This window comes from Coturnix japonica, chromosome 1, assembly GCF_054131305.1.
Source record: "Coturnix japonica strain WE chromosome 1, WE-NBRP24, whole genome shotgun sequence".
Taxonomy (NCBI): Eukaryota; Metazoa; Chordata; class Aves; order Galliformes; family Phasianidae; genus Coturnix; species Coturnix japonica.
Genome location: NC_140663.1, coordinates 73,063,542 through 73,088,598, shown reverse-complemented (window position 1 = coordinate 73,088,598; position 25,057 = coordinate 73,063,542). Strand labels below are relative to the sequence as shown.

The following is a 25,057-nucleotide window of genomic DNA, read 5'->3' as shown; positions in this document are numbered from 1 at the left end:
TGTTCAGGGTGGTTTGTGGGTGGGAGCACACAAACTGGTCTTCTGGGTGGGCCTTTGGCTGGTTCATTGCATTGCTGTAATGGTGCAGTAGTGCTGAGTGAGCAGGGGATGGAGAGGGGTATTTCCCTTCAGAAACCAAGAGAGAAGACAGAAGGGTCAGTGTGCCTGATGGAATTTTACCCTTGACTGACATGTAACCACTCATTTCTGCTTCAGTGATAATTCTGTAGCAAGCGAAACCCAAGTCTGCAGGTAATTGGATCATAATTTATGCCCCAAACAGAAAACAAGCTTTTCCTCTCAGCCTGTGAAACATTTAGACCTCATTTATCCCTGGACCAGTCTGATTAAGTCTGTTTTTCTGACAAATGGGGCCTCCTCATCGCTGTCTTCTGAGCTGGCTATTTTAAAGTAAACATCTCCCTGTAGATTATATAATGTAGTGCTTTGCTCCAAACTGATGTTTTTTTTTTCCCTGAAGGATCTGGTATAGATCCAAGTCTGATGATGTACATAACTGACTGAAGTGAGGTGTTCCAGCTCTGCATTTCCTTCTCTTTTGGGAAATGGAAGATTGTTCCTTTGGAGCAGTAGGAAGCACAGATCCTCCTGGTACCAAACTTAGTAACAGTTTCACATCCTAGACTGAAACATGTACCCAATCTTATTAGTTTTCAGTAAGAGAAATCAGTTCCCTCAGAAGATGAGATGAGCATGGATTATAAGCAAACTAGTTTAGGATCTGAGAGGCAAGTTGCTTGGTAGCAGCATTTAGCACTACCTGGCTGACTAAATCTGACGCTTCCACGTGCTGTGTTGATGCTACAAGGAAGATGGCATGTGCTAAAGCAGAGGCCTGAAGGTTGGTTGTGCATCTCATTCCTAGTGAGAACCTTAGGGTTTCCTTTTCTGCCTGCACCCTGTGGAACAGGAGAGTGGCTCAAACTCACCACCTAGGGGTGAGGCTTGAGTATTCCTGTGGTTTTTGAGGCTCTTCATAAAAGAGACCTCATCAATTGTTGATGAAGAAGTCAATGTTGATGGACTGCTAAAATAAGATTGAAAAGGAAGCTTTCCCTTAATTAGCAGTGAAGCGCTTTGGAATCTCTGACCTTTTCTAATCTGCAGAATGCTTTTTCGACCATAAGGGCTCTTGGCAACCATTCACAGCCCAGCAGGCTGAAATGCCCTGCTCTTGTAGGAGGCTTATGTCTGATAGAGCTTTCAGCTCTGTTTGGAAAAGTCTTCCTTTACAGGTGGCATGAAATGCCTTGCTGATCTTCAGCTTCTCCCTGTGAAAGGCACGTCATACCATATAGTCAGGGCCCTTTGGAATGATGGCTGTCACCTTGCACCCATAGCAGGTACAGCATTCATACCAACTGCATGGGATGAGAGACACTCAAGTATTTCGGCTGCAGAGTGGCACCAGGATAGCTTTAATTGGGTACTTGAAAGCTAAGAGTAGTGGTTTTCATTTCATTTCCCGAATTACATAGGTATGGTCATTTTGATGACTTGGTGGCTGCTGGAAATGCTGTTCATGCACTCTTGTCTGCATTGACTGTGCTACCACATACAGGTGTGCAGGATTTCCCTGTCTTCGTTCAAGCAACAAATCCATCTCTTTACTTGCAGTTAGGGTTGAAGTGGCTTCTCAGAGGTTCCCAGCACTTGTAGTAGTTTTTATCTAGGCGGTTGGAGGTTTTGAGGCCCCACTCAGTTACAGACATACTGAGGGAAGATTCAAACATGAAGGCCTGGTGGGAACAGGAAAGGTAGGTTAGGACAAAGAAGAGTCTGAATCCAGGCGAGGGGGCTCTATTATAGCACAAAAAGGGGCTGTACCCATGGTCCAGCTCTGCCAAACTCTCATGTCTGATCAGTAAGAGGTGTGAATGCTACAGCAATTTGGTCCAACGGCTTTTCCGCTTTGCTTTTAGGAAGCTAGGCTTTGTGAGTGTCTCAGCAGCAATATGTTGTGCTGGGTACAAAACCTTAGAGGCTCCTTACCATAGTCCCTTCTGCAACTCTCTCAGGCTCCAACTTGGCTTTGCTTGCCTTCTCAAAACAGTCAGCATCCGGCCCATGTGGAGTCATCATGCTGTGCAAGCTGGCCCCTCCAGGCTGGAAGCCCTCCTCCTTTGCTTCATAATGGCCTTTGATGAGCCCCATGAATTCACTCATGCAGTTCCCTAAGGAAGGCATAGAGAAGAGTTTGTGACGCAAAAGGAGCTGAGATCTCCTTGAAACCTGCAAACCGAGCAGTGTGGGAAGTGGAGGTTAATAAGCATGGCTGCACAGAAGACATCAGGGATCCTACAGGCAATGCTTGCAAAGTGGTAAAGGTTTTGATGTGGGCAGACCTGTGTTTTTCCTGCCACACTGAGATGCATGAACATCGAAGCTGCATACAGACTGTATGGGTAACTTGGTATTTACAGACTCAGATTAGAGATCTGAAAGTGCTTGAAGGTAATCAGAGTAATCATTCCTGTGTTATAGATACTGAGGGACAACTTCGTGGTGAGACAGCCTGGTATGCTGTCCCAGGCTGGAAACACAATGATTTAGTTCTGTGTCCTGCCACTCCAGTGCAGCCAGATTCTTCAGTAACTTTTGCTTGTGATGCACACAGGATCTACTCAGTTCTCAAGAGCCACTGTGTGCATTTAGACAAGGAGACAAGTTCTGTCTTTCCCTGAGGAAGAATCCCTTAGGCAGACCCTCTGAAACTAAAGGAGTGATGTACCCTAACTTAGCTACAGATGGCCAAATCCAATAATGCAGTAGTCATTAGTTATACTCCGTCTGAAGAAAGTACGCTAATGACTGCCATCGCAGCCTTCCAGCTTTAGTAGATCTGATGTGACTAAACAATATGGCAGCTTTCTGCTGAGCGGTCAGTTTGCTGCAAAACCAGGACATGCCTCTGCAGCTCTGCTATATATAGTCCCTTTTAACCACTAGTTCTGTCTTTGTTAAGTACAACCTGAGGCCTGAAAAATTTAACAAAACTAATTTAGCTCAGAGCACAGTTGGCCTAAAAATGTATGCAAACAATCATTTATTTTCATCCCGTGTTGTCAGCATCTCCTGTAGGAGTCAATTGTACAGGCTTTTCATTGAACTCACTCAAGTGCTGTGCTTGGAGCACTCAGGGAGCAGTACAGGCTGTGAGAGCTTCATTACTGATGCGCCCACTATGTAACTCATCGTATCACTTGAGGAGAATGGGCTGCTGAATAGTTCCTTCCTCTGGCTTTTGTAAATGCCAGTGGTACCTCCACCACTGTACAGCAGTGAAGAGAGGCTCAGGAGAGCCAATGCAACCCTTCACTGCAACCCTGAGCTGGCCCTACTATGTCATGGGCAGCTGTCACAGTGCTTTACTCCACGTGTGTTGTCATATTTTCCATTCTCCCATTCTTTTGTGCCCTAATGAGTTCTGTGATTCATGGCTGGATGGCAGGACAGTTATCTGACCTGTTCATGCAGTGCCAATTTAAGTGTTCACTCCATCTCAGCGGGAGCCCCTTGGGTACAGGCACAACCACCAATGCAAGCGCAACCAGCCCATCACCTCTGACTTTTCCTGAGATTCTGCAAATGAGAACATCTCTGGTTTTGTTCATTTTTCAAGGAGCATTTGCTGACTCCAAGAAGCTGCGTGTAACTTTGCCAAGGGCAACAAATGAGACTTTTTCACTGTGTGTGCTTTCAGATAAATGGAGGCTTGGTTGTTCTGTGCCTCTGCACTCAAACAAAACCCACAAAGACCAGATAGACATACTGTGGTAGTAAGGTGGCCGGAAGGTGTTGTTGGCAACCCCCCATCGTGGGGGGAATATGACAAAGTCAGCAATTGCCACTCCAGGACGGGTCGACTTGGCTGTCAAGACGGTGAAGATAGATGGATCCTGAAAAAAACCCAACAAAGCAAAAAGCATCAAACAGAGCATGACTCGGGTCACCCCATCGATAAAGCTGGGTATGAATATGCATAGCAGACCTTGGCCTTTCCCTATGTTCTTCAATTTGAGGATCTCAAAATAATTTTGCTTTCACTCCCTTCTCACCCTAATGGGTCAGAATTCCCCCTTGTGTAGAGGAGAAAGCTGAGGGAGGGTGAGCAAGCATGGTATTCTTGGGATTTGGGATGCAGCACTGTAACTCCAGGATCAGCCTCCAGTGCTTGTACCATGAAACCTCCTTGGCAGCTTTTGGAGCACAACATCCTACTGGGGTATTCACCTCGCAGCACCAGTGGCTGACTAACAGGGAGAACAGAGTGCAGATAAATTGTGGCTTGCTTCAAGGATTTGTGAAGTTTCCACTCCAGTAAAGTGATTTTCTGGGCTTTGATCCCAAACCTATCTTTCTCCTGGCAGGTTATTTCAGAGATTAAACAATGCTTTCTGCTGGTTATTTCACTAGCTGTGCTTCTGTCTCCTCACACACCCACTTGTGGAAGCAGTGCCAGGAGATGGTAAAGCTGTGGGCACCTCTCCCACTGGGCTGGTTTCCTTTTCAGAAGAGCTGCTCACGTTGATTTTGGCTTTAGTTATTTTCCATAAGATCTAGAAATTATTGCAATGAGAGCTGCCAGCTCTTGGAATGTGTTTCAAGGGCTCAGACGAACCAGGGGAAGGAGCCTGTACCACTGCAATAAAGAACAAGAATTTTAAGCGCATGTCTTTTCTCTGTGTCTCACGGTGCATGCTGGCTTCAATATTCAGCTCTAGGCTTTCTATACTAAGCTATTTAGGAAGCTGATCAACCTCCAGTTCTGTCATTGCACCACTAAGGAGGCTGTCTTCTTTTTTTGCAAGGGCTTGTTTGAGGCCTGGGAAAGCAAATATGACAGATCTCACACTGTTTCTTATAGCATAAGGTATTTTTTAACAGGCACAGGGACCCTGGAGCTCTGAATTCTGATGGTACAGCATCCACAAAGCTTTGCTCTGCCTTGCCTGGCCCCAGAACTTACCGCATGATCAAAAGCGACAGCATTAATGACCATAAAGTTTTCCAGATGGTATTTGTATGGTGTGTAGTTCCCATGCCAAGCTACAACGTTGAAGGGGGAGAATTCCTATCAAAGCAATAGGAACAGAGAGAACGTTACCACACACAACTCTCCACCTTTCTGCACACGCACAGGGTGCTGCCCCTTCTCAAGTTAGAATAGGTTTAGTGCTGGTGAGAAGTGTACTGACAGACTGGAGCACAAAGGCCTTCAGGCACAGCCTGATGCTGCAAGGACATGCTTTTCCTCATTGTTCCCACCTGGAGAGCCTTAGCCCTCCCTCCAGGGCTCTGTCTCTGAAGAAGTTTGAGTGCCAAAGCAGTGCTTGAGACAACATTATGCACTGGTGGCTGCTCTAGTGTTTTCCTATGTCCTCCTTACCTGCTGAGCTGCAAACAGCTTGCCCTGGTACTTGCTGATAACTGTGTAGCCCCCTGGAATTCTCCGGTCCTCATACCATGCTACTGGCACCAAGAAGTCGCGTGGGTTCGCCAAGCCATTGGCTCCTGCAAAAGAAAGGTCAGGACTTGCTGGGCAACCTGCTAACAGGGCTCTGTGGGTGCCCTTCTGCGTTGAGACTGACCACACTTTTGGGTCCATCATGAAATCTCCAAGATTCATGTGCTTCTTTGGCTTCTATAAGTAGATAACTGTAATACATCCTAGCATTTAGGTCCACGTTCCCTTATGTAACTAAGACAAGCCTCCCTCCATTCTTTCCTAAACAGTATTAGTCCTTCAGCCTCTACTAAAGGTGTGTAGATGTTGGGAATTAAGCAAAAATAAAGAAATATGGAGGGTGAATTGATCTCTATCGCTGGCTATCCTGCTGCTTGGACACTTTGAAATCCAGAAGCATGTCATGAGGGAGCATAAGACTTTTCTGAATAAAAAAGGAATAAAATGAAGGCTAGTGATACTTGTAGACTTTGGGCATACTGAGGGGTGGTGAATGTGAGGAGTGCATTTTCAAAATGCAAAGCACCATATGGGCGCTGCAATATTCTTCTTCTTCTCATTAGCATTATTGTTGCAAAGTGTTTTGAGTTTCTTGGATAAAAATGCAAGACATTACTACCCGCTGCTAAGGTTTAACAGTCAGTGCTTTTCTCCAGCTGCCATTTTTCAAGTGAAAAGTGAAGTTAGAATAAAATAAGAATGAAATACAAAGAATCTTGGTCTCTGAGGGGAAGGCAGGTAGGTGGTAAGGAGAGGAGCTCTCATAATTACCATCTCCTAAAAAGGTCTACAGGCAAGGGCACTCGTTTTCTTTTCTCCAGCAAGTAAATGTTATAATAGATGCCTGCCTTCTGGAGACCAAAAAAACCTCCTCTTCAACAGGGTCTGGAAAAACTACCTAGTGGGAAAACTTCCCACGAGCAGGCAGGTGTAACAATAGCAATAATCAAGTGGAGCAGGCACATAGCACAAGAAGCAAGGTGGAGGCAGGCAATCCCAACTTGCTAAAAGGAAAGCTGGTGAAAAAACCTGTATAGATTTAGTGTGGAAAAAGCTGTGCAGAGCATGTTGCATGGGGCAGATGCTGGAGTGGGGCCCAGCCAGGAGCTGCAGGCTGTGTTAGCTCCTACCTGTGGGTTCTACAGCTCCAGATTCACTATGGCTGTGAGGTGCTTTCATAGGCCTTCAATGGGAATAACAGTGCCAGGATGGAAACTGCCTTTAGGGAGGAATGTGTGCATGGGAGGATGGATTACATGGAGATAAGATATAGATTGGCAATTCCTAACTCTTTCCCTTTGGAATACTCTGTAAGTCTGATGGGAGATGGTTACCAATGGGTCCCAGGTCAGGTAGCTCAAAGTGTGCCCCGTACACCTCCAGGATGTAGCCTCTGGTCTCTCCAAACACCTCCACACTAAAACGCATTCCTTGCTGGAAAGCAAAGAAAGAAACCATGATCATCCCTGTACTTGGCTAACAAACCAAAAGCAACTCAATGCAGGACATGCCAGACACACCTCTAGCAGGCCCTCAGATTGCCCCAGGCCTACACGCTGTGACCTTCTGTGGCCACACATCCCAGTGTGTGAGGTGCTGCTCTTTGAATTGTATGCCACTGTGTTCTCCACCTGGAATGGGTATCATCTTCTACCTGGGGCTCTGGTACATGATGGAACTGGCTTCAGCTGGGTTCCTCTGGTCCCTCCAGCCCCACATAGCTCAGCATACACCACACAGAGCTCGGGTTTTAGCTGCTTGCTCCAACAACAGGCTCTCCAGCTAACCACAGCTCTTACCTGGATAACACAGATTTCATTGGGCTCCACTAGCATCTTCCCAAACTCAGTTGTGATGAGAAGCTTTCCTTGCTGGGGCACTGTGGAAATAAAATGGAGGTAGAAGAGATAAAGGAGTAGGCTGTCACTGTGTGTGATGGCTTCTTCTCAGTGCCCTTAGAAGGGAACAATTACATTAGCTAGGCAGTAACTTATTCTTCCTGATTTCTGAGATCATAGGTAGTGCTCCACTAATATCTGCAGTACTTTTTTTGGCACTGAATCACTCACATTTTGACTTGGAAATCTGACAGATATACAAAACCTGCCTTTCTACCTCAAGTACTAAGGGAGGTGGGCATGAACAACATTTCATAGGAGAAGTGGGGACCTGGAAGCATTTCTGTCCACTGGTGAAAAAAGATGCAGGTAAATATCAGGCTCTTGGTCTTCTGATGCTGTGCAGAGTATTTTTTCTGCATGCACGTTCTTCCATGCGCTAAGCTCAGCTCCCATCGTAGCAGTCTGGTTGCCTGAGGCTGGCAGAGTGCGGGAGCTAAGCTACCATGCCAAATCGTCTTGGACTGAAGCAGTGAAGGCAATTCGCAATAAGCTGTTCAGAAATTCTAGAGCTTATGTTTTTCCAGAAAATCTCCTGTGTGCCTGCTAGTGATCTGGGAAGGGATTTCTGATAGCCAGGATGGGGGAGCTGGGTCACCGCTCAAAAGGAACAATGAGTTTTGGCATTGGTGTACCCCTTCTGTGCTGCTTGGCAGTGATGGGACAAGCCTGACAGCCCAGCTATTGCCAAACCACCAGATCTGGGTGGTATTTGAGTGAACTCATCCCTCCTCAAGTCTTTGAAGATGGCTGCCAGGCTCTGGCTCTGAAGGAGGAAATAAGCAGGCAGGTGGCAACCCAGATAAGCCCTGCAGGAGAAAGGAGAAGCCGAAGCATTGACTCACCGATCAGGAAGTCACCATCTGAATTATAAAGGCATCTAAAGGAAAAGGAGAACATGAAGGTCAAAGCTTCACTTGTACACACGCTCTTACAGAATCACAGCACAGCTGGAGCTGGACCTCTGGAGGTTACCTGGTCCAACTTCTGCTCAAGCAGGGTCACCCAGAGCAGAGAGCCCAGGCCCAGGACCAGACCATGACCGTAGCAGGGGAGTTTTGAGCTGGGAGACCAGCAGAAATGCAACACATGGGTACCTGCACAGGTACGCGCAGGTTTGATGTGTACAGCCTGATAGCAGGTTCTTTTCCCACCTTGGTGCTATCTCTGCGGCCTTGGGTGAATCAACCTTAGACAATGGGTAGTGATGGTCTCCAGAGGCTGTATTCACCTCCAAGGAGCACTGGTCCCTGGGACAAGAGCCTCTGGCCCATGGCATCTCTTTTCCCTGCATCCCTGCATCCATCTCCCTCCTTCAGCCCAGCCTCCCACAACCAGTCCCTGACCTGTCAAGCATGGAGGTGTTGCAGACAAAGATGTGGATGGCGATGCCATTGCGTCCTCGGGGCTCTCCGGCTCCACACAAAGTGTGCAGTCCCTGCGGGCAGACCCCAGGCCTTGGGAGTGAGTGTCAGGCAGTCAGGATATGCAGCCCCATCCTGCTTCATCCCATCCCTCGGCTGGGTATATTGGCTTTGGCCAAATATGCTGTTGGCTTTTCTTTGAAATCCAAAGCCCCGGCACCCCAACTTACGCTCACAAAGTCCAGCTTGTTCTGGGAGGCTTTTGGGATCTCAAAGGGCTTCCATCTCAGCTAGGTTGCAGGAAACAGAAAGCAAGAAGGGAACAAGGTGATTATAAGGTAAAGGATGGCAATTCAAAAGGAAGCATCCCACTCCCCCTCCCTATTGCCCTCTACTTGCTGAGATAGCTTCTGTTTCCTCTTCACCTTGCTTAATTTGGTCTGCAGGTTTCTTTTGATTTACGGAGCTCTTTCCCTTTGAGTCATAATTTTGTGAAGCAATTGGCTGGCCTGTGTGAGAGCCAAGGTTGGTGGGGATTTTTGTTTGTTTTGTTTGTTTTGTTTTGTTTGTTTTGTATCCTATTTAAAAGCTGTCTATTCCTCTATTCCTAACAACACCGCTGAGAGCAGGGAATTTCCTCCCAAGGCCTAGTGGGACCCCTAGGCAGGAGGTGCCAGAGCATCACTAGGGTCTCACCGCATCTCTTCAGAATCAGTTGCTATAAATATGAGCCCATTACAGGAGGGATTTTGGTACAAATTCACCCAAGCACCTGAGATCAGCAGGATGGAAATGGCTGATGGCTGGCTCTACACAGTAATCCCTTTAGGTGGATGACAGTGGAGAAAGCTGTGGTGTGAACTAGGTGAACCACAGAATAAAATGAGGAGCTGAAGATGGGCTGGGAGCCTGCACAGCTGCAGTTGAGCTGTGTTTGGGAAGGAAAACTACAGGAACCTAAACAGCAGCCTGTCACCTCTGCTTGGTCAGTGGCTGGAAAATGTGTTTCAGCTGAACCAGGGAAGTATTTAGACAAATGGGAAAGCCATCGGGATGCTGCAGGATGGTTAATGATAATGCATCAGAAAGAGGGAGGAGCTGAAATCAATGAGCACGAGGTTATGTCAAAAGGAGCACAGCGGGAGGAGAGAGGCAGATTAGCAGAGCTAAATGTCCTGGGGCTGGCAGGAAAGAAATAATGATTAAAGATGATAGCAAGGCCGTAACAGAGGGAAACGAATGCTGTGCCTCTCCAGAATGGGGCTTGATTTCCCAGGAGGGCTGCAGAGGAACAGGCTGGCAGCCAGCAGCTTCCTGACAGGAGGTGATGGCAGTGTAGGCCCCAGCATGAGCCTCTGATGCAGTAGGATGATGGAGCAACCCACATCTTGCAACCCACATCATACCAAGGGCTGTCCCTCTCCCCGGCCAGAGGGTAAAGTTACCTGGTTGGGGTCAGGCTCCACTTCATCCCAATGGTGTGTCAGGTGTCCCTCGTGCAGAGGCTGGAAGGGCTTGTGGCAGACGGAGGGCAGGATCCGATAGAGCCAGCTGTGGGGAGGAACAGGGATGGGATGAGGCTTGGGAAGAGGTGAGGTCCTCTGCACAAATGAACCCTACTGGGCAGGAGGAATATTTGTGTTGGTGGCTACTGGAGCAAGTGTTATATTTAATATTGAATGTTGTCTCACAGTCAGAGATTTCCAGAGAGGTAGGGGGATTCCAGAGGGATTTTATTATATCTGTGGCTGAAATACAGCTATTTCTTGGGTGGGAACAAAGGCTTCATAAAGACTGAAGTTCAGGCAGCACAAGGATGAGCATAGTAGCTAACTAAAAGACCAAGGGAGCTTCAGGAACTAGAAAATCACAGGCAACACCTGGATTTGGGTGGATTACTGAAAGAAGCATCCTGTATGGCTGCATAAACCCATAGGGCCAAAGTTTTTGGGCCAACCCATGAGATGAGGCCTCCTGGCACCACAGGAAGTCCCCCATGCCTCTGTCACTGTCTGAGTATTATCTACAGGTCTCTTCCTGAGCACTGTGGGAGCTGCCAGCCCCCTGCCCAGTGTGATTAAGCTGCTGAGTTGGCTGCTGAACAGCTTATGCCACCATCCTTTGAGGTTCAGCAAAGTGGTGGGCTCACCATGTCGCCCTGCACCACTGGAGCCCGTTACCCTTTGCAGGGTGAGCTCTTCTGTTAGAGGGCAATGGCAGCCCAAAGAATGGACACCTCAGAAGCCCCTCAGAAACACATGAGTCTGACACTTGGTTTGCCCAAAGCAAAGTTTTCTCAGCCCAGGGCTGATGTCAGTGTCCTGCCCCCGTGTCCCAAGGCATCCAAGGGCAACTGTATGTGTCCTGATTTGTCCCCACATGCACCACCATCGTACCTCCTCCTGTTGGTGGCCCGGGGACAGGTGAATGCTGAGCCCGAGAGCTGCTCCGCGTAGAGGCCATAGGGGCAGACCTGTGGGTTGTTCTGTAGCGGGGAGAAAGAGGAACCAGCAGTGAAGGATGTGAGACACTCCCAACCCCATTCAGTCCGTGAACAGCCCAGGCAGCCCTACATCCCCACTGTCAGGGTGCTGGATGCCCAATATGTACCAGCCCAACCTAAAATTCATTCCTCTGCAGCATCACCTGGAAGCTCTCACAGCCATCAGGAGGCACATAGGCTGTGGAAACATGCTGCTAGCACCGGAATGCAGTGAGAGCACCATAGGAAAGGGTGCTATTCCCAGCACTTACAGACTGTATATAATTACAGTTTGTCTCTTTTTTTCTTTTTGGCAGCCATACTCTGTTCACTGCCCCTCTCCCTTCTGCAGGTTCTGGGCCAGAATCCTGTCCCTGCCATGCTGGGTCACCCTGCAGCATCACATCACCTGCTGGGGAGGGAATCAGTAAGAGGAAAAGCTCCCAGCACAAATCTCCCAGCCTCCAAACCCTGTCTTGTTGGCAAGGGTGCACAGTGGAGCAGGGGGATCAATAGCCCTTGTCATTTTTGTCTGAGCCAGCACGACTGCAGATGCTGGTCTTATAAATACTGCAGTGGAGAAAGGATCCACCCTTGGGACTGAAGATTTTCCATCTACTTCACAGTCAGGTTTTCTATTAACTCTTTCCATGCTGAATCCAAACTCTGTCCTGATGAGTGCTCTTTGGTGGGGCACATCTGCAAAGCCAGCCTGGAAATTCCTGCTGCCATAAGGACAGCCACAGAAAGGAGAGAAGGGACTGAGTGCGTAGCACCAAATGAGGAGTGAATTCTCCATTAAAACAATCCAACAACCTGCGTTTTAATCGAGTGTGTTCTGAAGTTGTCTATTTCTAACCACAGATCTGCCCACTTATGACAGCTCATAGAGGGCAGCTGCCATCCTGCCAAAGGCCAGTAACCCCACTGAATTAAATCCATTCCTGCTGAGATCCACAGGAGTGTGCACTGTCCCCATGCCAAGAGCCAGACTTCTGCTCTGACTCAGCCCCCACCAGCTCCCTCCTACCCAGCATGCCCAAGCCACTTCCATTCCCAAATCCTTTTGTTAAAGCTGCTGCTGAGCAGAGGAAAGCCAGGCAAGTTGCAGCTCCCAAGCAAAACTTGGTGTCTCACAAGTAACTTCAACATAATGGAAAGTGTTTAATTCTGATTTTTGCCAGCATCTTATTATTCTCATCTTGCGTAAGGGAGGCACCTGAAGACTTTCATTGTGGCAGAGAGAAAGAAAACACATTAATTTAGAAAGAAGCCCAGGGAACAGATAGTCATTCTGCTCCGTGTCTTTTTAATTAAGCATTTTCACAAGCTCTGTACCTGTCCCTTTGGTAGAGCTCCTGGACAGCGCGGATCCTCCGAAGCGTGTTCATTTCCAAATCCTGACATGTACTGTAAAGTAAATCACACAGTTCTTCAGTGTTTTGAAAACAGAAGTGAAACCTCCCCAGACAACTCATCAATCCCTTTCTCATACTTTTTTTTTTTTTTTTTTTTTCCCCACAGTCTTTGCATGCATTGAGACTTTCCCCGTGTGGTCTGCTTGCTTGCTCCCGTGCACCATCTTCCCATCTCCCTAGTCTGTTTCACTAGCAAGCCCTGTGGTAGGCTGAGAAGCACAATCAGGACCTGCTCTTCTGTTGGACCTGCATGTACATTTTGCTGACGTTCTGTGCCAGGGATTGAAACTGGGGGTCATTTTGTTGAATGATTCTAATGACACATCTCCATGGCCATCATAAGAAAGGTTGGGACTTAGCTGGGATGAGGGAGGAAAGGAGGCTCTGCTGGGAATTAAGCATCTCACTGATTTGCCCCAAATGAGTGTAACCCAGTGGGGGTGTGAGCTGCCTACCATGGCAGCAAGCAAGAATTAAGGTGACCATCTAGGGTCCTAGGACACTGTACAGGTGAGGGACCCATCCAACAAGTTCTGTGTGAGGGCACAGCTGGGGCTGCAGGACCCCAGGGGAGGCAGCACCTCTGATCCTACAGAAGGAAGTGCAGCCCCTCTGCACCCTGCATGAATGCAGAGGTATTTTGGCTGCGATCAATGGCTCAGCCTCATGGCCCAGCAACAGACTTAAATATTCATGCTGCCTACTGTCCCTCTCCCTGCACGCAGCCTGAAGGCGCTCGTGGTACTGCTGGGAGGCAGCTTGTTCGCTCAGACCTCCCGGCTTCAGATCGACCTTTTCAAAACGCTTTACTTTCAGTGTGGAAACCACACCCCTGGCACAAAACTTGCTGCAGCCTCATCTTCTGGGGTAGGCAGGAGTGCGTTTAGCTTGAGTTGGAACAAGGTGCTTGCCCAGCTGTCCAACTTGGACAGAGCAATGCTGCCGTTGCCTTGAGCAAAGCAGGATTGGGTTTGTTACTGCGGTGCCTGGATTTCTTCCCCCTGTTCTCAGATTTTGCTGAAAAAAAAACTGGGTTTTTCTCAGGTATCTGTCAGCTATTTGTAAAAACATTGTCCCTTCCCAGAGGGACTCACGTTGGCCAGAAGCCCTGCCTCACCCAAACCTGCTTTATGTAGAAGTGGGGAGGATGGATCTCTCCTAACACAGTCTGCTCTCCACCTGCTTCTGCACGAAGCACATTGATATGCAAAGCAGCAGGCCACCTCACCACCCTTGGCAAAGAGATTGTGATGGAACATTCCTGCTTTTTTTCCCCCTTTTTTTTTTCTGAAAGGAAATGCAGCACTATCTGCTGGAACTGCAGCAGTTCCAGAGTGAATCCACATCTCCCCAACTGCATTCTCCTTCATCAGCTGCAAAGGGTGGAGGCAGGAGGGAGCTCGGGCTGTCAGGCCAGCCTCTGTAAACAGGGGAGGAAAGGGGCAAGAAAGGATGCTCAGCATAGGGAGGGTTAATGCAACTGCTTTGCAGAACATCACCCCTGTCTGCAAAATACTCAGGCATGAAGCTGGAGGAGGGTCTTTTCTGGGGAGTGCAGGGAGAAGCTGCAGCATCATTGTTCAGGCAAAACAGTTTTTCTCTGCTAAGGAAAAAATAGTCCTCAGGTAACTGTGTCGAGGGCTAAAAAAAAAGACACTTTCCAATGGAGGGCAGGACTGCAGCTGCAGGACTCAGAGGATGCCCTGATGGTGATTAATAGCCCCGAGGTTTCACTGCTCCAGGTTTTACCTGGCTGTTTGGCATGGCTTTTCTCATTCACTCACTCTCTTTCGCTATTCCCATGGGGAGGGTTGCCTCCTCTCCTTTCCTTCAGGGGTCAGCACAGAACACGATGTGGTTTGCCAAAAAAAAACCACCCTGCACAAGCTCCCACGTGTAAGTTGCATGGCTGGGCAGTTAAAACTTGCTATTTGCATGCTCACATTCTGGCTGAGGAGTAGAGATTTTGTTTATTTATTTATCTTCCTTTTGCGATTTTATTCGCCTGTTGGTTCATTTTCCAAGTAAACCAGTGCTGAGGGATGATTAAAACGTCACAGAGCTCAGATGCTTTGCAGCAAGAGAAAACTGGTGCTCAGATCCAGCTTTGAACCTGGCTCAGAAAGGCTGAAAACCTCCTAAAGAATGGCTTTCCTCGTTTGTTGCCTCCAGAGTGCAGCCACTGTTGTTGGGATGGCTGTTCTCAGCCTTTGCAGGCCAGAGGGGTGCTTTGGGGCACTGCAACATTTCTTTCTCATGATCAGCTGTTCTTCATGACAAACCTTTCTTCCCCATGGCCAAATCTACTTCTCCATTACCTCTCCTTCATCTCCACAACCACTTCTTGTTCTCCACAACCAACCCTTCTTCATGACCAACCCTTCTCCATGACACAGCACAGGGCAGTGACCTGCTGCTCTGTCCCTGCTCCTCCTCCTAATCGATCAGGGACTTTTTTAATAGTTGGGCAGATGATTCCTCTGTGGAACAAAAAGTTCTCTGTGGTCCTTTGCTTTCACTTCTGCTTTTAATTACTGTCATTATTTTGTTCATGATCCCATAGATTTTTCTGTAAACAGGATCTCAGGAGTGTGTCTGATTCCACCTTGTTTTTGTTTTGTTGCTTTTCAGTAAAATAGGGGAGATGAAAGCGCAGCTCAGCATTAAAAATTCAGCAAAGAGCATTGATTGCAATAACTGGGATGCAAAGCAGAGAGCTCGCAATGGGTGTCACGCTCTGACCTATAAACCATAACCTTTCGTTCAACAGATTAGACAGCAGGGATGGGAAGCAATGCATTTGAAGTCCAAACACATGGGCTGCAAGATAATTAAGGCCCCTCTTCAAACACTGCATAATACATTTCTCTATCTGCTACTGCTGGAGGACACACAAAAGCAACATTCATCTCTGCACAAGCAGCTCACTGCCTTGTCCCAGCTCAGAGGGGCCAACATTGGCATGTTTAAGCTAAACCCACAGGAAGATGAATGAAAATGGGGGCAGTAGCAGGGTGAAAATAGAAGGGCTTCCTGACAGTGTCAGCTCTTTAGTTTGGGGAGCAACACAGCAGTCCTGGGGTGAGACCTTACCCACTGTAGTGGTGACCTGGTGCCCTACACCACAAAAGTGCTGGTAAAATTTGAGATTGCTGTCCTATAAATGAATAATAGAACAACATCCTGCCCTCCTTGCAATTCACTCTGTGCTGGGAGAGGAAGGCATGGCTTGTCAGGAGGAACTAGCACTGGGTTTTCCATTTACACTGAGACACTGACCCAGGATGGAGCTTTCCTAGGCCACTGGGAAAGATTGCACCAGGGTTGCAACAGCTGGGCAGATGTTAGTGGCCAGATTTCATAGGCTGAGGGGGAAACACCTCCTGGCAGCAGGGCAAGAGGGAGAGAGGGAGAACAAATAAGGTTAAGCAGAGGTTCTGAACAGGCCCAGCTGGATCAGAAATGATTTCCAAAGGAGAAGAAAGTGATAATAGTCCGTTTGTGTGAATTATAGGAAAATCCTGTATCTTGAGAGGTCTTAAACACACCTTGAAACACAAAAGGGAGATACACTGAAACTAAATGGGATACATTACCTCCAGCTAAAACCTATTGTCAGATCTCAACTGCATAGCTCACTATCCCACACTTCACTTCCACCAGCCCCTCCAGGAGCACAGGGAGACCTGGTGACAAGTGTGGGGCACAGAGGGAATGCCAAGGACAGGCAGCCACAGCACCCTCAGCTCCAGCACTCACAGCCTCTCACCTTCAAGCTTGTCATGGTCCTCTTGGTCTTCCTCCTTTGTCAGCAGATGCAAACCCTGAGCAGATAAATAGCCAACGCAGCCTGAAGTGGTTTCAGAAGTCTGTGAGTGTGTGTGTCCAGCTGGGAGGGCTGCATCAACCCTGCTGAGCTGGTCACGGGCTGGAAGTGAGAAAGTCCAAGAGAGCTCTGTTTGCTCAGCCCAGTCTGTGTTTAATCAAACACCAGCCTTCCCCCTGGTCCAGTCCTGGGAAGAGCTTGGAACTAAGAAATAGAGGCGAGGGGGACAACATCACTGCTGCTTTTTCTCATCTGCTTTTAAACAAGAGACCATAGTTCCTGCACATGGGTGAGAAGACAAGCTGATTAAGAACAAAGAAAAGTCATTTTTTGCAACTTATTTATGAGCCTCTACTGTAAATCACACCCCTCACAATTTTGGTGAATGACTCTCTCTACATAAGCACACATTTGTTCATTATGCCTCTGAGCCATATTGTTATCTGGTCTTAGGGGACAGAAGGGATCATATCCCCATGCTGGTGAAGTCAGTGATACCAGTGCAACACTGTGTGGTAACATTACACAGCACTTCAGGGCCAGAGGGAAGGGATAGCTCTGTACTTTACCATTAGAGCTGGTGAGCAAAACTTACAGAACTCTGAAATATTAATATTTGGCAGGAAAGCTGTTGCCAAGGAAGGAGCAGAAGCAAGCAGGTGGCACAGAATACTAATGACAGCAACTCTGCCTTTCCAGAAATTGCAGAGGGAAAAAAAAAAGAAATCAATTGATTTTATTTGATTTTTTTTTCTTACTTTGAATTCTCCTCTATCTTTAAAAAAAAAGAATAAGAAAAAGAGGAAAGTAGCAATGTTTTTTCCTTTCTGTGGCCTGCTCCACTGGGAGGCATGCATTCTGATTTAGATGTGACCCTGTGGTTAATGTGCTCTGAGAGAGGGACAACTCCTAGCAGCCTGCCTGCTCCAAAAACCTCCCTACACCACCCTCAGTAACACATTGAGGCTACTGAGAGCTACCACTTTCTAAGGTCTGCAGAGAAAGGAGATGCACTGGGTAGAGCCTCTGAAACAGCTTCTCTGGGAGTGTGACAAGATGGCTCCAGCTCTGCTGCCTGTCCTTCCAGTGACAGCTCTGGCAAACTAGGCTGACTGCTATGAAAGAGCGAATGGAGTCTATGAAATAGTGCAGTCGGCAGGACTAGGGAGGTGATCATCCCTCTGTACTCAGCTCTGGTGAGGTCAAAGTCAGTTTTGAGATCATACCAGTATTGTTTTGAAGACTTTTAAGGATGGAGAATGCACAACCTCACCTGGCAGCTGTCCTCGTGGTCAAGAAGTTGAACTTCTATGCAGCTCAGTCTTCCCATGTTGGTGGTAGTTGTCTTATCATGTGCTACTGTGAAGAGGCAGGTGCTATCTAACTTCTTGGTATCCTTCCCACAGGTTTTGGTTCTCCCAAGGCTGCATCATTTACAGGCCAAACCAGCCCAAACCCTCATCAGAGGAGGGCCCCAACTCCTGAGCACCTTGGTTGGCCACAGTTCGACTTACAGACATTTGTCAGTCTGTTGGGGTGACTAAAATTGGATGCAGCTCCTCCTCTGTCTCTACAATACTTATCTTCCGGGAGCAGGAGCACCACAGCCAAGGCAGTCCACAGCACTTCACCAGCTCCTTGATTGCTTTGCTATTGCTTGTCCATGTAGCTGACAGGTTTTGAGGCAGTCTGTATTCACTTTTGCACGCTGTGTCACACATGGTGAACACCGAGTGAACATAAACACAGCAAGCACAGATGCATCTCGGGAGACATGGGCTGTGGGGAAATTACTTGGAAATGGAGATTGAGAGATGTAGTCAAAGACTTGTCTGGAAAGATGCAAGACATTAATTGAGAGCACTGTCAGATGGTGCCTCATAACCAGTAGAGACAATGAATGTTGTGGAGAGATGATCCAAGAAAGGAAGTGTCCCATTCTTTCTCAAACTCTGTGGGGATTTCTGTCTGCTTGAGATCAGGATTGCCCTACTGCCTCCAATGTTCTTTGCTAAGACTCTGCTGGGGCTGAGTTTAGCTCCTCTGGCTTAATGAATCTAGAAGTTATGTCACATAGTCACCAGGAACAGACTTAGCTAACCTGATTGTGCAGTGTTAGGCGTCAGTGCATTGCTGATGTTTGCTCTAAAACAGGTAAAAAATTATTCATATTACAGTGTGAGTGCACTGGGGACAAGTTCAACTGGAAATATTGGTTGTTTTGTTTTGGTACCACCTGAAAGTCTAAACCATAGACCTAGACTCCCTTGTGTTAGAAGAACATAGACATAACAGTCTCCAAGTTTCTTTAGCTTTCTTTAGCTTTCAGTTAACTGATTTCCATCTTACCATATGCTAAGGAAGGCTCTCTCTATACCATTTCCTCTTCTAGTATTACCATAAGAAATCATGTCAGCACCAAAGAATTCTCCACCTCAAATGGAGCTGCGAATAATTTAGCTAACCCTGAACAGCAATTCATCATAGCCAAAGAAATAAAGTACCCGGTACCTGACACCTACTCTGGAGATTCCTTTCCTGCCAGACAGTATTTAAGGGTAGAGACTATCTCACATTTCCTGACGTTGAAGAATTACCTGTTTTGGAAAACAAAGTTACAAAGTTTCTGGGGCTTCAAAATCCCCTTCCCCTTCCTATTACTTTTGGAGCAGCCCTCCCAAATACGGACAGACCTACTTCCTACTTGTTCTGATATGAGGAAATACATGGTGTAATCATTTTACTCACTTGACATGCAAGTCAAATGTTTCAAAGCTTATTAGTCTGTCTACCGTTGCTTTTCCATTCTATTCAGGGAAAACCACAACAAGATGCTGCTGAACTAACATTTCTGGCCTTTTTGATTCATTGATCTCCAAATTATATGAAATGCAGAAAAGAAAGCTTTTCAACCTTTCAGTGGTGCTTCTGACCCAGCCTATCCAACTTAAGAGGTAAGTCATAAATCCATAGATGATTCCCCATTGTCTTGTTGTCCTTCATGTGTCATGCTGCAATTTGTTGCCAAGAGCTATTTGTGTTCTCCAGTGATGAAGGTATTCAGAACTCAACTGGACCTAGTTCTGGGCAACTTGCTGCAGTTGTTTCTCCTTGAGCAGGGTTATCAGACTAGATGCTCTCAAGAGGCCTCTTCCAACCTCAGTGATTCTGTGATTCAGCTTTGCCAACTCCTTTAGTTAGTTGGAGGGGCTCTTAAATATAGATCTAATGAAATATTAAGTACAGAGGTACTTTATTAATGTTATAGCAACTGTCTTTGTTGCTGTATGAATCATAAATGTGATTCATAGTCACAATGAATTGCTATCACATAAACATGATTCATAAACAAAATGAATCGATGGTGGAAGAATGAGCTTTAAGAACACGCAGTGTTTTTTCAGCTACCTTTCTGGGTTTATGACCTTTCTCCAATGCATGACTTCGCGTGGCCTTTACCCCAGGGAGATTCCAGCTGCAATGTATGATGAAAGTCATAAAAGAAATGTGAAAAACCAGGGCATTGGCTGCATTACCTGCATGGTAACCGCATACCAGCAGCTGAATAGCGGATATCTATTCTCACAAGCATTGTGATGCAGCTTTGCAAAGATGTGCAAGGAGCTCATCTATGTCAGGGAGGCAGAATGAAAGTACCAAAGGGTTTGCCTGAAAATTTAACAGCTTGAAAATGGCATCTGGTGTTCAGCATATCAATGGTGAATGGAAGATGAGAGGGGGAACGGGAGAAGCCTTTCAAATGGAAGATGAGACAGCTCATACTGGCCCAATAGACAAGGAGACTCAAATAACTTGACTTTATAGCAAATACCTTAAAATACATATTTATTTATTTTTTTTACCTGCTAAATCACCTTCAAGTTCAGGGGGTGGGGTATTGAGGGTTAAATGACATGGGTGCTGGGGAAAAAGGGAAGGAAAGACATCCCTTCCCTATGCACTCCATAAGCATTTTCTGGATCAGTGGCATGCGACAAATGCAAAGCTATATGTTCTTCACTGTCCCTTCACTGTAATTCTTGTCCCTTAGGGCATACTTTAGCCAGAGCAGGGCCTACAGCTTCTTAAGCAGATGACACTAAATAGGAAGGAGTTGTTACGAAGCTTTATAGAGAGATCTTGGCAAACTGGGCAATCACTAACCATAACATAACATTCCAACATAACCTTTCCTTCCCTTCCCTTCCCTTCCCTTCCCTTCCCTTCCCTTCCCTTCCCTTCCCTTCCCTTCCCTTCCCTTCCCTTCCCTTCCCTTCCCTTCCCTTCCCTTCCCTTCCCTTCCCTTCCCTTCCCTTCCCTTCCCTTCCCTTCCCTTCCCTTCCCTTCCCTTCCCTTCCCTTCCCTTCCCTTCCCTTCCCTTCCTTTTAGCCCTGCCAACAGCTTTGTGGCAGAAAGGCTCTTTTTAATAACACACACTTTTTTTGTAGAGTGGCTGTTATGAAATACGTCCTTGTCATTTTTTTTTTTTTTTTCTGGGACCACTCAGCAGCAGATGCCAGACAGGTTAATTATTATCATTTATTTGTGCAGGAAAGGTCATAAAAGTCATCTGCAGCAGAGAGCACGCGTTTCTTGCCACAAAAAAACAGATGCTGCATGGATAGAGGCTGGAGAAGCCACCTGTTCACTTTGCTGTGATGCTTCTGCCTTCAGGCTAGAATAACCACTTCCAGGAGATGGAAGAAAATTTAGTCACCTTGGTCTGTTCTGTCCTTCCCTTTGAGCAGCCAGGAAGGGCGGCTCCTGTTGGACAGTCAAGAGTTAATCAAGCCCATGTAAGTCAAAGTAGAACAAACCTCGGGAAGAGATGAGGGCATCAGATGCCAAGATACAAACTGAGCTTAGTCCTAGACTTCAGATCGACCAGGCCTCCTTGGCTTTTAATAAATCTTTAACCCAAAACCAGTGGTTCATTTCCACTTTGTAAACGTTAACTTTCAGGTCAAAGGGAACATAGAAGTGCATGATTTAATTGCACACTGCAATTCATGCTCCATCTCCTAGTCAAAAGAAATGACTGCTTTGGGTTCACATGGCACTGGCTTCTGTTCAGTTGATCTAGCCAAGAAAGGAGCTGAATTTTTATTTATGTGCTTGTACTGCATTTGATATCTTGAGAGAAGGCTGTGCTGAGTTGGAATTTGCCTGCACACTTTCATTAGGTATGGAACCAGAGCTTCTGTACTTTATTAAGCCCGAGGGGCACAACAAAACCTATCTCAATGAAATAATTTCAAAGCAAGGAAAAGAAAATACGCCTGAACTTCATGTTATTTCAGTAAAGGTTGGCTAAGAAACTGAACTGACAAAGACAGAATTTGTGGTCTCTTTGGAGAGCACGGATAGCTCTAATAATCTAAACCAGCTTCCTTCTAAGTATTCCGGGGGAATTTTCCTCAGAGCTGTATTAAAGAACATCTTTCAGAAAAACTACTAATTCTACAAGGATAAATGTGCTTTCCTCTACTGTTTCAGGTGTCATCACTCTCACTGTTAGGAAACTACATCTAGCTTCAAGATCTGTTTAGACTCTGGTTCTGTGAATCACAGTTTATTTCCCTCACCACATTCCTATCACTACGTTGAAAAGATACGGATTTGAATGGTGGAGTATTTGATCAATAAAGAATTGGTTGGATAACCACAGCAAGAGGATTATGGCCAACGGCTCTATGTCCAGGTGGATGCCAGTGATAAGTGGTGTTCTCCAGGGGTCTGCCTTGAGACAACGCTCTTCAGCATCTTCATCAATCACATAGACAGAGGGGCTGAGTACACTTTCAACAAGTCTTCAGATGACACCAAGATGGTGTAGTACTGTACTACTGATGAGTAGTACAGTTGACTCAATAGAAGGAATGGATGCTGCCCAGAGAGACCCAGACAAACCTGAACAGTGCATCCAACTGAACTTAAATGAGGCTCAACAAGGTCAAGTGCAAGGTGTTGCACTTGGGTCAGGGCAGTCCCAGATATGTGTATAAATCATGAAAATAACTCCTTGAGAGCAACCCTGCTGAGAAGGACTTGGGGAACAAGATGATCTTTAATGTACCTTACAATCCAAGCCATTCTATGCTTCTTTAATGTTATGATTGCAGCTCTGCCTGTGCAACTGTAAAGCCTGTGTGCTGCTGTTAGTGATGTTGATGTTAGTGATAGACTTGGCTCCTTCACTGACCATTCTGATGTACTATGAAGAAAACAAAAGGGGTTCCATTCTTCATTTTCCCTGTCTGCTGATCAGATATTACAAGCAAACTATAGAGCAAATGGATAATGCTAAGAACAATGCTTCTGTTCGTAAAGCCAGTGTTTTGGCTATGTAGTGGTTTCTCACTTGGTAGATCTTTGTTGTTAATTGGATGTTTGAGGAAGATTGGGACTTCTTTTTGTCCTCCTTTTCCTCTTCCACTTAACATCTACCTGATGTTCTTTCCAAAACGAGTGCCCGTCAGAGAAGCTAATACGCAGTGCTGCAGCAAAGCACACCCTAAGGAAAGCTTTACCTCTGCGTACTTTCTGGTATCTTGCCAGCCAGTGATAGGTTCATCAATAATGATAATGGCTTTTTGTCAAAGAAAACTAGTGCACTAAGCTGTAGACATGCTCAGCCCTATAAAGGAATCAAAGAATCTGGCATCCTCTTAAGGAAAGTAAGACAGGAACAAGAGCTCTAATAGGAAGAGCTGGCCAACAAAAGAAAGGGAAATAGAAGGATTAAGCTCACGTTGCTGAATAGGAGAAGCAGCTTTCCTCCTGGTAAAGCCTGCCACCTCCTTATCAACAGAGAAATGATGATTCTAGCACAGACTTCACCATACCTCACTGAAAAATCTATTGACTGAAGGCTCCGTCACAGCAGTTCATATCTCATTTATCATAAACGGAGCATATTGAAACTGCCTCCGCAAATATTATTATCAATAATGAAAACTGGTGTTAAAGTTGCCCCCAAACCCCGTTATTGGATAGGTTCAACATGCTTAAAGCCAGTGGCACCTTTGCTAAAGACTGCTGTAGAGCAGGTAATCCTATTGTTTGCTACTAAGCTGAAAACACGTACTGAAGAATTTAAGATTACTTAATATATAGGTTTCCTGTATTTCTGGTTGGAAATTAAGAGGGCAGTTCTGAGGTTTTTCCATATTTAGGACCTATTCATGCTTCCATGCCCTCAGTGAAGAAGCTGGATATAAACCAACCAGAATGTTCTGCCAAGCCCTTTGGGAAGAAAGGAGGCTCAGTGCTCATTTGCTATACCTCACACTTGTGTGAAGTCTTACACACCTTGAAACACATCCATGAACCATCTTCCCTGACACTCTGCACTAAGCATTCAGTACAGTGCATCTGGGAAGATAATTCTGAAAATAGAAATGGAGAAGTTCCAGTTTAGACAAAAGGGGTAAAAGTAACATGTGTGCCCGTGACAGACATCAGGGAGACAGACAGACTAGAGGGAGAGAACAAGGGAGAGAGAGACAGGGAGAGATGTAGCTGGGGACAGAAAAGACAAGAAGTTGGAGACAGAAAGTGAGACAGCAAGAAAGACAGCAAGGTGGAAAGAAACAGAAAGATGGAGGGGAGGGGAAGCACAAAAAGAATAGGGACACACAGAGGTCTGACAGGGAAAGAAATCAGGGACCAATAAAGGAAGCTGGAGGGACAGAGAAAAGACACAGTAGGCTCACACAAGGCAAGAGGAGAGGAAGACAGAGAAATGGAAGTTGAAACACAGGAGGAGGAGCCAAGTGTAGCACAGAGAAAGTGCCTGGTGCCACAGCCTCAAGCTTGGAGCTGCAGCGTCATGTTGGCAGCTGAAAAAAGTGAGAGGCTAACAGCAGTGAAACAGGTTCTGGTTTCTTACTCTGATTTCTGAAGTGGACCTACTACTTCTCTTAAAAATAAATGTAACTTCATCAACATGCATGACTCTATGACACAACAATGAAGTTGTTTGTTCCTGAAAAGAAAAAAAATACACATAATTGTGGCAACCTGCTGACATTTAAATAAATCAGAATCTGTATCTGGACTGGAGATCTATTTGCATTAAAATAACCAAGATATTAGATTCACACCACTGTGTTAACACAGGCATAAGGCCATCTAGCTTGCTACTCTACCTTGTGATAAATAAAAAGCAAACAGGGTTGGGATGCACAACGAACGCGTAGGGGAAAGATGAGCACAGCTTTTCTCTAGTGGCAGTTTAAAACTGATGTTCAACCAGTTTAAGAGAGGGACAAAGCTGAAGCGTGGAAGGGATGGGACACTGAGTAAGGGTAAAATCAATGGGGAAAAAAAAAAGAGCTGGGATGGCCATCCCACACCTGGATACACACTGCACATATTGAGCAGGCTAATGGTGCCTGCTTGAGTTTATGCCAATTCCCGTGGTTTGTTTAATTCATCATTCACTACCCATTCTGCCGCTGCATTACATTTAGCAAAAGAGAAGGTACTGCTACAAGCCAAAATAGGATGGAGTTATTTAAACAGAGCTAAAGCGTATGCTAGCCGTGTAAATGCAGAAACCACAAAAGAGGGATGCTGC

At 46.3% G+C, this 25,057-nt stretch overlaps 1 protein-coding gene across 1 annotated transcript; it reads right to left on the bottom strand.

Annotated features, from left to right (window-relative positions):
* Positions 1-1,409: 1,409 nt before the first annotated feature.
* Positions 1,410-16,564, bottom strand: HGD (homogentisate 1,2-dioxygenase). The gene is made up of 14 exons (XM_015874686.3): positions 16,420-16,564; positions 12,571-12,642; positions 11,147-11,235; positions 10,196-10,301; positions 8,981-9,040; positions 8,733-8,824; positions 8,232-8,266; positions 7,288-7,367; positions 6,823-6,922; positions 5,411-5,535; positions 4,991-5,095; positions 3,794-3,920; positions 2,014-2,195; positions 1,410-1,760 (listed from the first exon to the last, which is right to left on the bottom strand). Exons 1-14 carry the CDS (start codon positions 16,432-16,434, stop codon positions 1,629-1,631), a joined length of 1,320 nt encoding a protein of 439 aa, XP_015730172.2. The 5' UTR covers positions 16,435-16,564; the 3' UTR covers positions 1,410-1,628.
* Positions 16,565-25,057: the final 8,493 nt, after the last annotated feature.

Bases quoted from the DNA above. Each gene is read 5' to 3' on its own strand.
- HGD (XM_015874686.3), bottom strand. The intron at 9,041-10,195 runs GTAACTTTACCC...CCTGCAACCTAG, and splicing joins TGGAGCCTGACCCCAACCAG to CTGAGATGGAAGCCCTTTGA. The intron at 1,761-2,013 runs GTAAGGAGCCTC...TGTTCCCACCAG, and splicing joins GAGTTGCAGAAGGGACTATG to GCCTTCATGTTTGAATCTTC.